This window comes from Micromys minutus (genome assembly GCF_963924665.1).
Source record: "Micromys minutus genome assembly, chromosome: 17".
Taxonomy (NCBI): domain Eukaryota; kingdom Metazoa; phylum Chordata; class Mammalia; order Rodentia; family Muridae; genus Micromys; species Micromys minutus.
Genome location: NC_137952.1, coordinates 19,085,567 through 19,104,014, shown reverse-complemented (window position 1 = coordinate 19,104,014; position 18,448 = coordinate 19,085,567). Strand labels below are relative to the sequence as shown.

Genomic DNA, 18,448 nt, shown 5'->3' with positions numbered 1-18,448 from the left:
CAATCCTTTAACCCCATTCCTTTTTTTCTCCTATGATTATTGAACTTTACCTCTTTAGAAAACATTCATTCAATACTTATATGTGACCCAAACTATACTTCAACTGTAACCCTGCTCCAAAATAGACTTTCATTTAAGAAATTCCAATAGTCTGTGATTCTCTCTCTCTCTCTCTCTCTCTCTCTCTCTCTCTCTCTCTCTCTCTCTCCCATACACACATATCTGTATATCCTAGTATTTAATAATTTAGAATCAATGATAAGACATAGAAATGTACCAGTTGAGTCAAGCACTGGTTGTGTAGACAAGCACTAAACTAAGTTACTACATTTACATTGGTGTATGTTGCATCAAGTTATATTGAATATAGACTATTAATCATTATTTCTCTTACCAAAAGGTTAACAGTTAAGCAGTGAGAAACAATTCCATCCTAGCATGAATCCCACTTCCCTTACAAGTATGTCTTCATTAATAGCCTGGCCTGTATGATTGGATTCGCTCAGAAGATCCTTGCTCATTTACTGTAGTCGGGATTTATGAGTGCTTCAGTATCAGGGCATCATGCTGTTCCAAACCCACTAAGCTGTGTAAGAAGAGATTCAATAGCTATAGCAGAGGAGACACAGACTCAAGTTTCCAATCTCCTAGGAAGTGGATGCCCTTAAACAAATTCCACATTCATCAATGGCTAACCATGCTTAGCTTACAAAGCTAAATCAGACAGCAACCACCATGGAGATGATGCTGTTCAGTCAGCCTCCCCTTCTTACCTTACACTCTGCACACCAACAATGTAAAATAAAATGAGTGTTCACACATCTTTTTGGTCATGAAGGCAAGCTAGCTATTTTCTAATTAAAAAGTGATCATAAAGAAGAACAAGCCTCTGTTGCTTTTAGTCTGTTATGCTCCTTGAATTTTTAAAAATTTCATCTGACATTTTCTTTGATGTAGTAAACAGTCTTTGGTGTTAGACATAAAAATGCCCATTTTTCCCCACCAATTACCTCAGACCTAATCTTGACTCCAATGTGTTTAATTATCCTCTCCTAGTATTCTCCACTTTAACTTTAAAAGCATCATCATTTCTGCCGCTATCATATGGTAACTAGTAATCAGCTATAGTCACAGTCTAATTGTTTACCTTGTGAACTTTAATATCTTAACACCTCTCATCTCTTAGTACGTTGTAAATATAACAAAACTATTTTTACATTCTTATATTTTAGTTTACTTCATGTTTTGAAGTATTCTCTGCTCTGCATATTAGTTTCATCTCTGGTTACATGTATATGACCCACAAGTAAAATATGTATATGTGAGTATTAAAGATCCACTGTAATTAATTGATTCTAAACTATTAATATTCAACTTTGAGCTCAAACATGCATGGAAGGTTTATAGGAGAAAAAAATTGAAGAATAATGAAAGTCATGTTAGAAGCAAGCACTGCAGAAACTGTGACCAATTCCAACCACAGAGCATGGTTTTTGTTTTGTTTTGTGTTGCTTTTGTTACTTCCAGTTTTCTCAAAGTATGGCTGTCTCTGAATCAGGGGGAGACCGCATTTCTTGGTGACCTTTAACTCCTCAAGGTAAAGCCTCTGTAGCACTTGGAGAGGCTGTTTAAAATGGGAAACTGACAGCTGTTCGGCTACTGAGACAGCTCAGCTCACCCTGCTGGATGCCCCTAGGAACAGACTGGATTCTCCTGCTGGGTGTAATTTTATGAGCTCTGTGGGGGAAATTTTTATGAGCCTTGTCTCTGCTGTCCATAACGATTATTCTAAAATGTGACATATAATAGTTTTAGAAATCTCCAGCCTACACCAGAATAAATATTTTAGAACCATGGAGGATATCTTGTACTACAATCTTGTTTCTTTTCTGCACTAGGCTGGGGATATGAACCAGGGCTTGCCTATGCATTCTAGACAAGCTCTCTTCTACTGAGCTAAGCACCCTGCATAAGGCTTTAAATAGGCTAAAGTTTAAAGATACGTTAATGTGATTGTAATGTTTCCTTTATGAACCCTCTTGACTATAGAACGAGTAAGAGGGATGCATTCTACACCAACATCCCTTGTAAGGATGTCTTTTAAACTATAATTTGCTTTATCCTCCTTGGGAAATAATAAGTCTCAGTTTCTCTATGCACTCTCCTTCCTTATTAGCAGCTTCATTTTGCATGATTTTATTTACCTCTGGTAAACTGACCCTTGAAAATATTAAATGGCAGAATCCAGTAATGAATTACTTATAGGTTTTACACTCTGTTTCATCATATCTTGCCTGGCATGAGAATCATCTATTTGCATATCCATGTATGATATAATACCCACCTGCCTCCTTTACAGAATCCCTCAGGCAGCAGATATATCTTGCCAGTATCAGAGTACTTGCAGTCTAGTAAGTCTTGCTGCATAGCTACTGCAACCTCACAAGGATTCCTTCAGTCAACTCACTTCATCCAAAGATATAGACACACCTTTTCCCATCATCTACACAAATAGGGTGAGTAAGGGAGGAAGTCCACATTCATATGTGATTTACAATATGCCGTGTTATTCCCCCCATCCTATCTTTGGCTACTATGATTAATTCCTCATCGTGAATCACACACAGAGAGAGACACACACATACACAAACAAAAACACAATTTATCTTTATTAAGTAAGCTTGGTACAGTGTGCAGTTCTAGGTTGCCACAGAAGTTCTTGCAACTTATCCCTCATGGACATTCAGAGGTTGAATGTTATTTCTATAGTATTTCTGTGTATGCCAAGTGTTGACTTTTACTAATTTTGGAGGGCAAGGTGTTGTGCAAATAGAAAGAAGCATCAATAAATCAGACTTATTAAATCTGAATTTTATTAAAATCTATCAATCCTTGTAATTCTAAAAATTATATTCTATAACATTGAGTAACTTCGCATTCTTTAACAAGCTATATATAAGGTTAACAGCTGATTAAAAATATGTTTAATGATTTATTAAAAGTCTTCAAACAACTTAATATGAAACCATCTACATGAAATAAATCACTACTAGATCGATGGCACATTTTGCAAGATATGAAAGATCAGGAATTACTATGACAGCTTTTGATTTTAGAATCTTGCTCACTACCAGAGTTCTGTTTTATAACTTTCCTGTTCTGGGTACTTTCCTCAAAAGAAAACAACATGAAACAAAACTTATGTTTTAACTTACACACTAACTTCCTACATTTCAGTGTTAGTGTGTTCGGATATACTGCAAAATGGCTTCCTTGGGAATCTAGAACAACTTAAAAGCCAAAAGAAAAGTAAGTAGGGTACAAAGGAATGAGAGGGAAGAAAGAAAAGATCTGTTGTTTCCTCAACTCTTCCTCTGAGGAAATTACAAAAACTACTGGAAGACCAGTGAAGGTCCCAGGTTAATAGACTGGGCAACACTGTGATAGAACCAAGAGAGAAACCATAGTACCTAATGCAAAGAATTACTTCTACTTTAGTTCAACTGTTAGTATGATTAATGTTTCTATTTTCTCTATTAAGGTAACATATTTGTTTGATAATGGAGGGACAGTTTTCTTCGCTATTTTTATGGCAATATGGGGTGAGTATTTTATTTCATTATTCATTTTACAACTCTGGCTTTCTAATAATGTTTCTGTGCTACACACACACACAGAAACACACACACACACACACACACGTGCACATGCAAGTGCCACTTATAACATGTATTGATTCAGCAATAAAACCTTTAAGATAGTATTGGCTTTGTTCATACATTGACTCCTTGAGAATTTAACTCTATTTAATCCTCTTATCTTGAGGCTCAGACTGTCAAAAACAGGTGTTGATCAAAAACAAACTAAAACCAGAATTTATCTCTTGCATCATTACTTGTTCCAATAATGATTCATTTGCTTGCTAACTGCTTTTGCTGTTTTGCCCAGTGCTTCATGCCTTTAGAGGGACAGACATTTCACATATGAATAAACAAACATGTACAATGTACTGCATATTCTTTTTCTAGCTAACAAGTTAAATTTGTATTGACTATGTTCAAGTACATTCCTCGGCCTTTTCCTCATGTTTCCAATTGAGATTCTAAGATGCCTAATTTACTGAAATCTGATGTCTACTCATGCAAGCTGAAGTTGCTTGAAACATTGAGGACTTTCACAGAAGATATCACTTTCCTGGTAGAGTCAGTTTTCTTCCTGTGGCCCTGTTAAATGCCCCCATTGTCAACTTGCAGGCTGAAGGGACTGACCATGTGCGCTATTGTAGAAGAGGGAAATGTATTAGAAGACAAGATTTTCGTTCTTGTTGCCTTATTTTCCCAGGAACAGAAATTTTCCATATCACATTTCTGACTTTGAAACAAATAAGCAAAAAATTATCATCCAAACTATGTCCCCCCAAATATGTTTGTGATATTCTCTTGTCCTGGGTTATAGACAACAGGAATGAAGAGTTAACTCTGGCTTCTTGTTTAAAAACAAACTATTTAAAGAAAATTTAGTTTGGGTCCCCAGTTTGTGTGAAGAACAGTCATTGTTATCAGTAGGCGCTACCATGGTGATGTGCTTTAATTTTACCTTATTCCCCAAAGGTTTCCTTGGAAAATAAACCAAAATACAAACTTTGGTTATATAACACCTGCTTCAGCTCAGCTGAAGACAGTAAGAAAAGAATGTCGTTAGATGTTGGATCCACCCTGCTTTTTCTGCACAACTCCTGCTTCTACAATATTCCCTGTGCAAGCAGCACAGCAGTGATCTTGCAGAGCCTCTTGAATGATGACAGGTCAGATGGAGATGAACTCTTGCCCTCCGCAGCCATCTTTCCCCTAGTTCTATATGGAGGTGCGAAGTGGTGGTATAGCATCCATGGGAATGCTATCATGCACATTCTCTCTCCCTTCTGGCATGGATGAATCACTCACAGCTGGGTTGTAGTAACTAGAATTTCCAAAATTGACATCATAAGGTTCTGGTGCATTGTCTAATCGCAGAACTGAAAAAAACAGCAAAATCAACAGACTTGTTTGATGGTGCTAGTCTAAATGATGCATGCTCAGCCACCTGGTTACATTACTAGACTTTAGGAATTGTTCTAGGTGATGAGCAGGTACTTCTGTATTGGCTTTCAGACATTATTTTGAAATTTTAGATAGGTAGATTTTTGCCTTCCACATTTATTTTTATGAGTAAGAGAACAGAGGTAGATCTAAAATTCTAAATTGAACACAAAATTAAGAAATTAAGAAAAGCACCTCAACAAAGCATACCAATACTCAACACTTGAAAATATAAATGTAACTAATTGACATTTGCATTTTTGTTCATAATCTTTTAGTAGAAAAATTATTTTTTAAGTGAGGACAGTTAGTAAAACACCATTATTTATTGCTTATTTTAACACCTTGATAGTCAACTCTGTGATCATATAGAAGGAAGTAAAAAAATGTCTGAAAGTATGCCTCATTCTGATAGATCAAGTAACCCCTCGATACACTCTGATAGATGATGGGGAGGGAGTAGTTTCACTTTTAGCAAAGGTAGATACTTTCTTAATGAGCTAGAGTATATATTTTCAGAAAAAAGTTAGGTATTTTAAAGTGCTGCAACAAAGAAGTAAGTACTAATTAAGTTAGTGGTTCAATTATTCCTGTAAGTGTTATGTTGCCTAACTACTCCTTAAGCTATCGACTTACAAACTTGCCTACCCGGAACTCTGGGTCTTTGAAGAGGTGTCTCATAATTGAATTGTTCCTCTAATCAGCAATCACAACGACGGAGATTGTAAAAACTGACAACGCAATTGTGTATAATATGCGCTTAATGAAAACTTTTATTAATACATATTTTATATAATTATAAATTATTGATAATGTAATATACAATTTAAAATATTCAAATATATTTAATAATTAATAATAAATATATAAATATATATATAATTTTATAATTATGTTTCACTTTGAAAGATATCACCTTTAAAATATGGATTAGTAGAAAGCTATAAACAGAATTCTTCTACATTTACAGTAAGTAGATCTGATTTTTAATATGTGTAACATATCAACACAACTCAAATACAAATTCACTAGTGAGTCTATTAGAGGCAGGTACCTATTTTGTATAATGTTAGAAATCTTTGTACATGAAAGAAAACTGGCCTTCTCCTCATAGAGCATGAGAGGAGTCAAGCATCTGTAGTAATTTCATTTAACTTACATTTGAATAATATATATCAAACTCTTTGCTTTTTGTTCATCAGTTTCTATTACAGATATTATTTTGCCCTTTTAATCTCATTATATATATATATATATGTGTATATATATATATGTATGTATATATATATATATATATATATATATATATATATATATATATATATATATGAGATTGAAACATGGTCTCATAGTTAAAAACATCACTAGTCACTTTGTCTGAAGTGCCCCCTTCTCAACCCTACAAGTGCTGAAGTTACCAACTCACCAAAAGTTTTCATGGGATCTAAGGATCTGAACTCTGGTTGTGATATTTAGACAGAAACTATGTCTATTGACCTATCACTCAAGCCCTGTCTGGCTTTAAGAGTGACAAATTTCTGAAATAGGCTGAAGTCCTTTATCTGTGCACATATGGAAGCTTCCAGATCCTGTGTTTCAGAGACACATTTTTGCCCATTTCCTGTTTTGTTTGTTTGTTTTGTTTTGTTTTTTGGAACAATAATAAAATAAAATGTAAAACAAAAATTAACACATTAGAACTAGACAAAACAGAAGAAAAAGAGCCCACAATAAGGCACAATAATCGGGAACCCACTTGTTTGCATACTCAGGCATCTCATTAAAACACTAAACTGGAAGCCATATAATATACACAGGGGACCTTTGAGGCCCTGAGGGGAGTCATATGACCTCTAATCATGCTGATACACAGGGCTTTGGTTTATTGGTGCCCTCTATCCTCTCAGGCTTATGATCTTTTCCATGAGACTCCCTGAGCTCTGAGAGGAGGAATTTGATCCCGCTTAGGATTGAGAGTTCTGCGATCTTTAACTTTCTGCATAATGTCTGGTGTGGCTCTATAGTTTTTCCTATCTACAGGAGGATGTTGGCTGATCATATTTGTTTTTCTGGGTCTGGGATATCTCACTCAGGATGATTTTTTTCTAGTTCCATTTACCTGCAAATTTCAGAGCCACAGTGAATTTCAGAGTGAATTTCATATCACTGTCTTCAAATTTTATACATATGTTTGGATTCTAGAAACACTATTTAAATCCAGTTTTGATACAATGAGCAACAACTCCAAAGGCTTTTAAATGTCACAAATAGTGAAATTTTTCTTGATGAAGTGAAAATTGCTCTAAATAAACCTCGTCTGTCTCATATGACACTCCAACACCTTCCTAGAGAGCATGATGTCACATACAAAATCTATTGCATGTTGGTGATGGTCTGAAAGAAGTTCTTACCTGGTTCGTTTCTGTCATCATAAAGTCGCCGATGGGAAAATGAATCTGTTTTTCTTTGTCCACATAATAAGTAGCCAACAAGGCTAAGCAGTGAAACACCCAGGATAGCTCCTAAAATGGCTCCAAACACTATACCTGTGTTCTTATTCTCTAGAAGAAAAGAGCAAAAGATTCAGCTAATAAATGAAACAATGATTATTCATATTCAAAGAGACATACAAATGATTTGAGTGTTTTAAATTAGATAATGGCAACAGTATATCTCTGTATGTACCTTATTATATGGTGCTAGAATTCATTAAAAAATTGTACATATACATTCACTTTGAAAAAAATTAAATCTTTTTATTTATAATTTATTATCACTGATTATCTCTAAAGTTACTAAAGTGCTGTATTTTATAGAAGATGTAATTTCAGTAACTAATAATATATTTATATCATAAAGTTTTTTTTTTACAAACCCCTAATCTATGGGAAAACTTAAAATTCAAGTGAACTTTAACTTTATTTAATAATTCAATACACAGACACCAGATACAAACACAAAACAGTATATGAGTAATAAGGAATACAACCACAAAAATGCCAAAAAGGTAACGAAAGAAGGTGCAATGTTTCTTGGTATAATACATTACAAACTGAGCGAACTAATCAAGTAAAGGACAAAAGCAAAACAAAGCAAGATGTTTCCAATGCCTACTTATACCTCAGCTCTCAAGAAACTACAAAATTATGCTATGTGATGCCCTTTTGTGGAATAGTTGACTGAAAGTTAAGTAATCATTAAAGTACTACAACCCTTTGTCTTATGAATACCAATTGCTGTTTTAAATGTCTTGAGAAATTCACTAATTAGGTAGATAAAGTTTTTCTTAGGTACTCTAAAGCCATTCCTAATGAAATTAATTCATTTGGAATAAAAAGTGCTTTGATATAAAAGTAACAATTCTGATAAAAGAGCTATGGTATGGGTTAGTGCTCAGTATTCATAAGATTTATTTATGGAGTTTAGACAAAAGCAAATATAGTTTTAAATATTCTTTCGAATGTAATAACAGAGTATACATGAATTATGTGATGTATTAAATTTAAAGCCAAAGTAAGAGCATATGTATACACATGTCATCAGTTATTTAGTAAAACTTAGACTTCGAATGTTAAAACATTTCCATATGCTGACACCAGGTTATAAATGCCAATGCACATATATAATTATACATTATAACTAATGTAACCTCTGAAAATGTATGTGAAAGAACTAGGTTAATAAAACAGTGGGTTTTTTAATTAAAAACAAATTGCTTCAGGCATACAAGCATAGGGCTAGACGTGAAGGAAATTAAACTTAATGGCTACATTATATAACCATTGATAGACTTCCTATTTTGTATCTTTAAATTTGACATAATCTCTAAATGAATCTATATATATTTATATAATATTTTGTCAAGATATTATATATTAAATTAGATATTAAACTAAAAGTTAAAGATTTTTTTTCTTGTGGCAACCTTGTCTAAGTAACTCGTAGAGTGTAGATCCTCTGTTATTTTCCTTGAGCCCCTGTGTGTGGGGTCAGGTAATCTATAAAAGCACCCATTTTGTTCAGTGTTTTAAGCTCACATGCATATGTTTTAAAGGTTATTTGCATAATATTCATGAAAGTATCAAAAGGCCACATTGTCTTTAGAGAGTCAGTGGAAAATGTCACCAGATGCCTCAGTCAGGATTTTACTTACCATCACAACCTTTCGTCCCCCTGTCTTCCCATATTTCCACCTGCTGGGAACTAAGCTCATTTAAATTCTAAAACTGAGTCACAATTTTTACTGTTTATCCCTTACAATAAGAATGAACTATACAGCTACAATCACCTGCCTTTCCTTAGAATGGCACCCCTTGGATTTAATTTATATGACTTCTCTGGAGAGTCAGTCTTAAATAACCAGAAAGTTATATCTCTGCCTATGTCTATATCTATATATATATATGTATACCTTTGGGGGTGTTCGATGAATTGGGGAAAAGTATTGAATTATTGGTATATTTTGAGGTAGGCTGCAAAGTTGTTTTTTCTTGATATGGGGTAAAACCAGCGAAGCTGTCATTGTTTGTGGAAAGCCATCCAGTAGGTTCAGCTGTGAAAGGGGTCACAGGTGTGGTCTTTGCAGGTGGAGGCAAGAGGTTGACTGTACTGGAATTATCTTCTGGACTTCTCATTGTGTCATTGTCCAAAGACCAGGTAAAGTTTTCTGGTGATGGGGAATGTGTAGAATTGGAATGTTCTGACACCTGTAAAGGATTTATATCCGCTGTGGATGAGTTCAAGGGCAACTTGGAAACAAAGCCCTGAGTCAAGGGAGGAACAGAAAATGTGAAGGGGGGTCTTGGACTCTCAACTGAGCTAGCTGTTGGCCAGTTTCTGCTGAAATTTGTTGTTTTGTAGGTTGTGGATAAATTTAAATTCAAAAGAGAAGGAGCTGTCACCATGAGATTGGAGATGTCACTTCTATTCTCTGAAGGGACATTTATGCCTCTTTCCAAATGAATGGACTCGTCTCTCATTGTTTTTGCATCTTCTATAGTGTGCTGAGTTACATTTCTTCTTAGGTTTTGTTTCTGAGGTCTCCCAAAAGGTAACGAAATGAACAGACTTGAAATCAACACAATTTTGGCTAAGGTCAACATAGTAGACGTCGTTGATATTGATTTTAGTATGATGAATCTGTAAGAAAGTAACAGTCATTTGAATTATAAGAGCATTCTGCATTTTTCTATGTATCCTTATTACTAAAGGGGAGAATGTAGAAATAATATTGAGGTGATGATATTTTTCTTGTAATATTAAGTTGGTTTTGGATGGATTGTAGATTTAAACAGGTTCCACTAAGTCCGATTTTCTATATAATATTTCCTCCTAGGAAAATGCCAGAAAATAACCTTGCCAAATTACAATCTGCTTGTTAAAAGGTCACCGAGCTTGGAACAATTTGAACATATACTTATTAATATATACACATATGCATAAGCTACAAAATAATTTTTATGTATTGTAATTATAGGACATGCAGAGCTGTCTGGTTTCTTTAAACTCTCAGAGATAATGTTCTTTTCTGAGATGTGGCTTTAAATTCTGGTAGTGTAAACGACTGTACTAATCTACTGATCTATGATTTACTGATCGGCCACAAAATATATATGCCATTGTCAGATGTATCAAGTACAATGCTAGTGCAAACTGTAATTCCTGTGACATTAGAACAGAGGTCTCAACATTCCCAATGTGAGGCATTTAATAGTCGCTCATGCTGTGGTAACCCACCAACCGTAACATTGCTTTTGTTGCTACTTCATAACTTTAATTTTTCTACTGTTCCAAATTATAATGTCAATATCTGTGTTTTCCAGTTGTCCTAGGCCAAAAATCCTGAGTACATTTTATTCATTTTACTTTCAATTAATTGAAGTTGAAATAACATCTATGTTACAACAAATGAAGAGTATGGTTGAGGGTGTGTATAAAAACTTTGATGTAGGTAGATTATAGCATAGTTAGGTAACAAAATCATGATAGTGACCTAACTAATACACAGCATTGTGCTTAGGTGTGGGCGTTCCCTAACTCTTAACGGGTCAAGGAAATAAGGAAAACATTAAAGAAGGTATTTATTAAAATTCTGGTTTCTGTCACAAATAACCTATAGAGTCATCATTATTATAATTTGTTAATATATTATCAAAATAACTAAACTGTTTTACAGTATTATTTTAAACTAACTCAAACAGTACATGAAGAAATATTCAGAACACTATGTGGCCTAAAGTAAGCACTTAATTCACACCAATTAAATGGTCACACTATCTCTGCAATACAGTGTTGGTAATAATGACCTCTTTAAACATCAAATGACCCTTTCCAGTGTGGCCTAAGACAACAGAAAATCACAGATATTTACATTACAATTCATAACAATAGCAAAATTATAGTTATGAAGTAGCAATAGAAATAATTTAATGGTTGGAGGGTCATTACAACGTGAGGAACTGTATTAAAGGGTCTTGGCACTATAAAGATCAAAAACCACTGTATTAGTATCTTAGAGATTACAAAGTCTATAATATCATTGTACTTGATGCTGTGGTATCTTGAGATAGGAACAGCTTGTGTTATGTCCTTTATCTAGATAAAGAAACCGAGACTCAGTTTATATGACTCGTATAATAATCATATAATGATTATTATATGACTAATAATAGAAAATAAAATAAATAGAAGAGGACAAGCAAGATGCTAAACAATAAAGTATGTTCAGCTGCATTTTTTTTTTTGTATTTAAGAAATATTATCCTGGAGGTGAGATTGGTGCTTAGTTGTTAAAGTGCTTGTGCAGCGTGCAGAAATCATGCATTTCATACCACCATTGCATAAGCCAAACAAGCTAGTGTGTGCCTGTATTCTTGAACTGTGAAAAAGAAGGGGAAAAATAACAGCATCAGAAGCTCAAGGTGATTCTCACTACATATGTCAAAGCCAGTCTGGGTAACTATTGAGGTTTGGACTTTTGCTATGTGTAGTTATGCTAAATACTGGCCCCTAAGGCCTGATTGCCCCAGGGACAAGAGGACCTCAATGTACACAAAATAATGCTATAGGACCTTGCTCCTTAATTTAGAATTATTAGTTGAATAAAGATGCCCAGAGCCTATAGCTGGACAGGACAGAGATTGGTGGGCTTGTAAGGAGGACCACAAGGGGGAAGAAGAAGGTGGATGGAGGAAAGGATGCCATGGGGTAGGTGAGATATGAAAACATGCCATGAGGGCTGGCCAATTGGCATTATTAGCATCCCAGATGGCATGTAGTAAACTGTAATTCAGGGTTATTGATTGGGAAGTAGAAATAATAACACAGAGGGTAGATATCTACTTAGCTTTAGTGTATTAAAACCAAATAAACAAAGAGAAGAAACATGCTATGAATATTTTAAAATTGTATACAGCAGGATACATGAGACAGCATTTCAAACAATCTCTCCAAATAATAAAATCTGAGAGATAATTTGGTGCTCCTCAAACTACGTCTTATTTCTCACTAAAAAAATTCCAACTTGACCAAGGAAAATGGAGCAAGTTAAATTGATAAACATAAAGGTTCTGTATTTTTCATACTTCTTTTAAAGTCTGATTTTTATTTTATGCACATGAGGATTTGCCTGAGTTCATGCATGTATACCAAATGTGTGTCTGACACCCGTGGATGTCAGAAGGGGGTATCAGTTTCTCTGGGTTTAGACTTACAGAAAGCTCTGAGCCACTGTGTGGGTGCTGGGAAAGGAGTCCTGGTACTCCAGAAAAGCAACCAGTGCTTTCCAGTGAGCCATTTCTTGAACCCTTGCCTGTAGTCTTTCAATGGCTTCTGATCTGTCCTAATTTAGCATATCTGCATTACACTGTCATTTACTGCTTTCACCAAAAGCTTTTAAAAACCAGTGCAGTGTCTTCCACTCAAAAAGTTTCAGTGGAATATACCATTTTTCTTCCCTGTTCTAATAATTTAAGAAAAGTCTTTAAATATAAGGCAAGTAGACATGCAAGAATACTCATGGGCATATTACTTTTGAGTTTCTGGCAGAAATCCACCAGTAACCAATTGAACAACAAACCCTGGCTTATTTGTACAGTGAAATTTAGCATCTTAATATTTTATGAAACAATATGATTATCATCAACATAATGCAAAGCCTAAAATTGATGCATATTATGTATTCCCACATGTATAAAGTTCAAAACAGCCACAGCTCCCTGTTAGAAGACAAGAGACCAGATGGATATATGTGGGAAGAGGGTGCTGTACATTTAAGGAGTTCTCATGTGCTTATCATATTCTGTTTCCACACAGGAATTATAGAAATGTTTACATTTGTGGTAATTCTTTCACATATATAATATATATATATAACTGAAATATATATATTTCAGTTCAAATCAATACAAGTGGTTTAAGTCATAAGGTTGTTAACATAATCAGAAATTTTTATTATTATAATTAATATATTATAAATTATATAATAATTGCATATTTGTTAGAGACTTGTTTTATATCAAATCATTATAAAACAATCAGACAGAACAAGATTTGTAATCACAAATACAAATAAGTAAGTAGAGGCATAAAGAATATCAAGAAAGTGGCCTTGTCTGGCATCAGTGGAAGGGGAAGCTCTTTGTTTTGTGAAGGCTTGATCCCTAGCATAGGGGAATGCTAGGGTGGTGGGGTAGGAATGGGTAGGTGGGTGGGTGGGTGTGTAATGGAGCACCCTTGTGGAGGCAGGCAACGGAATGGGGTATTTTCAGAGGGGAAACAAGAAAGGGGTATAATGTTCAAAACATAAATAAAATAGCAATAAAAAATTTTTAAAGAGTATCAACAAGGTGTTCAATGACTCACAACCAAGTTAAACCAGTGTAGGAATAAACCTTTAGTTGTTAAATGCATGGCCATGTTGGTCATGAATATGCAAGCCCAACTGTATTCTGTAGAGCAATTACAAAATAGCTTTCTGTCCTTGTAGACCCCTTCCCACCATCATTTTATTTTAACACAACTTTTAAATTGAAGGGTTTAAGCCATTCTAAAAATACTGCAAAGCACATACCTTAAGTGCTCCTCCAATATGATGAATATATTTTTATTGTAACATAAAAACCTCTAACAACTTTGTGTATGGAGTCTTGTATGATTTAGATGAAGGAAACCAAAGAGATTTATTTCCCCCTGGGCCTATAGCTGGTAAATATTCCATTCAGGTAGGGCCTTACACAGTAGGTACATTGAAATGCAGTTTAGTTGGGTAGAGTTACCTGTATCCCCCCAGGTATCTTTTTCCAGGGAATCTGACAGATCATGGAACACAGAGTTGTGTTTCTTTTCACCTGCTGACTGTGCTTTGCTGCAGGCACAGCACAGGGCCCAGCTCTCAATCTTTATTGTGTCACTGTCACTAGGTTTACATTCTCTCTATTTAGGTTCTAAAATTTTGGTCATTAGAAGCCAGAAGGCCTAATTTTCTTTCAGGGTCACATTAGGAATATATCCCAGAGCTTTCACCCCCTCCTGTAAAAGAATCCTTATACCACCCGCCAACACAGTGCGCATTACTGTACCAGGTTCACCTTGCCTGCAACACCGCCCCACCAAGGGTATCTCTCTCTCCTTCACCTCACTTTTGACTGTAACCTGAAAATCGGGGTATCAATATGTCAAATTAGCCAAACCAGTTTGACTGCCTATAATTTATCTCCCAGAAAAAGATTTAGAATGAAGGAGCAGATATGTCTGAACGCAAGGTAGTTAATTCAGAAATTAATACAGCCGTGGCGACAGCATTGCAAAGACCAATTCAGACCTATAATCCTGACATTATGTGCATTTGTTATTCCTCCCTGGCCTTTAGGGTTACGATATAATATATCTTAGTCAGGTACATTTCATCTTACAGGAATAGAAGAAGCCTAAAACTTAAGCTTTCAGGTTTTCAAAACTCTAGCTCTGACATTTTCCAAAAGGAAGGACTGTGTGGCTCAGGCTAAGTTGGAGCCCACTGAATTCGAGAATGCACACTATGAATAGTACGAGAAAGTGATAAGGAGGATAGGAACCTTCAGAAGACAGCGGATCCAATTTCCATTTTCTAACTTTCGCTTTCCTCTGAGCCTCTCTCCATTTCGAGAATTTAAACAATGTTGTATATCTATGCAATACAGAGTTAGTTTTGCTGGCTTGATTTTGCCCGAGTTCATCTGCCAGCCAGATGTCATATATAATGGAAAGAAAGGGAAGAACTGAGAGAAAGGAGAAATATTTAGAGAGAGAAAAATCAAGATATTTTCTCCTGTGGTTTTGCCTCGCCTTGCACCTTGGTAGGAATAATGTTGAGAGCTTAGCATCTAAGGAATTTTAGCATCTAAGAAGTTTAGGAAGTGTCACAAAAATAGACTTGTATTCATCACAAGCTTGAAAATCTAAGACTAGAATTACTAGATGTGAAACAGAAAGACAAAACTCTGAGGGAAACTGTGATACCTTAGGTACATATTCCAAGCATCTAGAAATTAATACATTTTTACAGTTTTTTTTAAATTTAACAACAGTTGAAATATAATTTCAAAGAGTATAATCTGAGTTTTTGAATAATTCTTCCACAGGGAGGATGAACTGTGTTTTCTACCTTTTCTCTCCTTCTTTAGTGTTAATACTGTTGGAGGGCTTCCCATGGCTATAGCTTCAGGGAGAGCTAGTTAACACTGGGAGAATATATATATATTCTATATAATAGAATATTATAATACTATATATATATACATGTGTGTGTGTATGTGTGTGTGTGTGTGTGTGTGTGTGTGTGTGTGTGTGTGTGTTATCCATGAAGGCAAACCTGATTACTGTGCTTTATTTTGATTGTTCTTAATTGTATAATGTCATTCTTCTGCTGGGCCTCCCTTTGTAAATGAGTTATATTACTTATCCAAGCTTTAAGAATAAGGAAGCACCTGGGCTATGTCTGGCTGTAAACTCATGCAAGAGAAATTCATTTTTAACTCAATCAAAAACAAAAGAGTTGTAAGTAACAAAATTAGCTTAGGTATGTGGAAGACATTATACACTGTTCTTGTGGTGAATCTCTAAGAGGGATAGACCCACTTTGCCCAATTACTTTTGATGGCTTCTTGTCCTGGGCCTCACCTTCCCACTGTAGATGGCTTTATTTATTTGTCTATTTTTGTCACTAAAAGCTCAGTCATCCATGTAGTTAATGTTCCAGGCAGAACTTGAGTACTTGAGTATTTTGAATAGTCTTTGCGATTTTGGTCAGCATTGAGTATCTTCTCTAGAGCTGCATTAATAAGAACATAAGAAATTATGTTCTAGAACTCTCTTATTATAGAAAGATTTAGAAGCATGTAAAGTCTGAAATTTTATTTCTACTCAAATTCTCTCTCTCTCTCTCTCTCTCTCTCTCTCTCTCTCTCTCTCTCTCTCTCTCTCCTCATATGTATATATGTACTCATTTTTATTTGATTAAGAGAAATAGAATGAAATTGTTTTCTTAAGAGAAATTCCCTAAAGATTATCTATCATTCTATTAAAAGTTTCAGATAAACATAAATTAAGAAAAAAAGAGAGAATGACATCCTGCCTGCTATTTTGGGAGTCCAGTCATGAATTTCACGACTTTGAGAAAGTAGGTGGCTGACTACAAAGCTTAGAAAGAATGTGTGTTCAAAAGTTATATTCTGAATCCAAATTCCCAAGCAGGAGGTTTTAGACTATCACATTTCACTGTCTTTAGAAACAGCCTCTATGAATCAAAGAGAAAGTAGGTCAGGGCAGCAAACTGAAAACAGCTCTTGCAAATCCTACCTAAATCCCCATTCCACAGGAGGCCTTCTGTGAGTGAGGCAGCCTTCTAAAACTAAAACTAAAACGTCTGGAAATGCCAAACAAGCATGCTAGATAAAATAATGAAATGTACAGCTTTTAAGTCTTTAGTTAAGAACTCCGTTGAAAGTGATGTATAAAAGCTTGTATTTATTGCATGTAAATATAACTTTCTCCCAAAATGATATTACACTTAAGAAAGAAACGTTAGGCCTAAATGCATAATTTAGAGCTATTTGGCATGTTCCTGCCACCAGTTCCAATTGAAACACTTCAGTGGCTCCACTAAGACTTTACCGAAGGAAATTCTGTTTACACTTAAAAGGACTTTTCTGCCTGTTTAGTCAGTGAGCAATTTTGGCATGCCTCTAGGTATGGCTTGTTTATACCAGAGTTTCTGTAGCTACTTGCCTGACTGTTCTGTCAAAAGCTTAGGCCACAGACACACACACACACACACACACAGAGAGAGAGAGAGAGAGAGAGAGAGAGAGAGAGAGAGAGAGAGAGAGAGGAGCCAAAGATACACACACTTACCTTTAGAACTAACAGGTGTTTACAGATGAGGAATAAACTAGCACAGTCAGCCTGGCTGCAGTAAGTCCCCAGCACTTGTAAAAGCAAGTGGCTTAAGTGTGACAGTGTGGCATTGTGCAGGTTACAGGCAGGTAGATGCAAGAGAAACAAAATTGGGTGGGGCTAGCCCACTGGCTGGCTGGCTGGCTGGTAGTATCTTGCTTGTGTAATAGAGCAGCGAAGAACCTGACTGACCTGCCTCTCAGCTACAAGCAACAGGATATCACCTCACTCAGGTCTGAAGAAAGTCCAGCCCTCTAGTTTTCATAGGTTACTTTGACTGATTTTGAGATAGGCTTGTTCTCTGCAGCAGTAGGAAAAAGGGGGTTGCTTATTCCTTGAAGGGGAAGGGTGGTAGCATCCTCTGGTGTATTAAGAAAGCTTGGAACTTGCTGGGTACCTCTTTTCAAGTAAGGAAACTCCAGTGAGTCACGCTCCACACCTATTTCTCTATGCCAGCCCAAAGTTATTACAATGCTGAAACAAAAACAAATTCTTCAGTCCTTCCATACAGTGGCCATTTGGGGCCTTAAACCTAAATGCAAAAAATTCATAGGGGTCAGTATTCAGGAACTGTCCTGAAGTGTAGTGAAGTTGATGTTATAGAAAGTCATCTATACACAGTCAGTTCATGAGAACTCTGTAGAGGGGGTTACTATAGAAATAATGACCAGTACTAAATTGAGGTTGTTGGTGACTTTCAACCTCCAGGGAATCACCAAGGCTTACACGAGAATGTCCCAAGTAGCTTCGATTCAGTGTTCTATTTGCTTTTCAGCTCATTAGTGTAGATTTCTGGAGTGCCTAGTTCATACTTAAATTCTTGAGTTAATAACAAATTGTAATACTTTTGTTTGCCTCCTTCAATGTCTTATCAAAGGGAGAATATTTGGGCCGTGGTATCAGTCTCTCCTGCCTAATATATCTGGGGTTTACACTTG

The 18,448-nt window shown here is 35.5% G+C and overlaps 2 protein-coding genes across 6 annotated transcripts in view; one reads left to right on the top strand and one right to left on the bottom strand.

The window, feature by feature from the left end:
- Positions 1–18,448, top strand: part of ANO3 (anoctamin 3) — a gene marked incomplete at both ends in the record, with an annotated part of 320,161 nt that overhangs the window by 248,514 nt on the left and 53,199 nt on the right. For all 3 annotated transcript variants that reach the window (XM_080930913.1, XM_080930914.1, XM_080930912.1), the window contains one exon: positions 3,542–3,602. In XM_080930913.1, the coding sequence (XP_080787039.1) occupies positions 3,542–3,602 (61 nt within the window). The remainder of the gene's footprint in view (positions 1–3,541; positions 3,603–18,448) is intronic.
- MUC15 (mucin 15, cell surface associated) lies at positions 2,643–17,595 on the bottom strand. Of its 3 annotated transcripts, none has more exons than XM_080930916.1 (4): positions 17,469–17,595; positions 9,490–10,217; positions 7,490–7,639; positions 2,643–5,014 (listed from the first exon to the last, which is right to left on the bottom strand). In XM_080930916.1, exons 2-4 carry the CDS (start codon positions 10,178–10,180, stop codon positions 4,854–4,856), a joined length of 1,002 nt encoding a protein of 333 aa, XP_080787042.1. In that variant the 5' UTR covers positions 10,181–10,217; positions 17,469–17,595; the 3' UTR covers positions 2,643–4,853. The 3 variants fall into 3 exon arrangements, with proteins under 3 accessions (XP_080787042.1, XP_080787041.1, XP_080787043.1); XM_080930915.1 differs by lacking the exon at positions 17,469–17,595 and adding an exon at positions 16,236–16,360; XM_080930917.1 differs by lacking the exon at positions 17,469–17,595 and adding an exon at positions 16,236–16,360 and having other exon boundaries at positions 4,859–4,959.

Excerpts from the sequence above, each read along its gene's own strand:
- MUC15 (XM_080930916.1), bottom strand. The coding sequence starts at position 10,180 with ATGTTGACCTTAGCCAAAATTGTGTTGATTTCAAGTCTGTTCATTTCG. Across the intron at positions 7,640-9,489 it reads TTCATCGAACACCCCCAAAG|AGAATAAGAACACAGGTATA; the intron begins GTATACATATAT and ends CTTTTCTTCTAG. Across the intron at positions 5,015-7,489 it reads TGATGACAGAAACGAACCAG|TTCTGCGATTAGACAATGCA; the intron begins GTAAGAACTTCT and ends TGTTTTTTTCAG.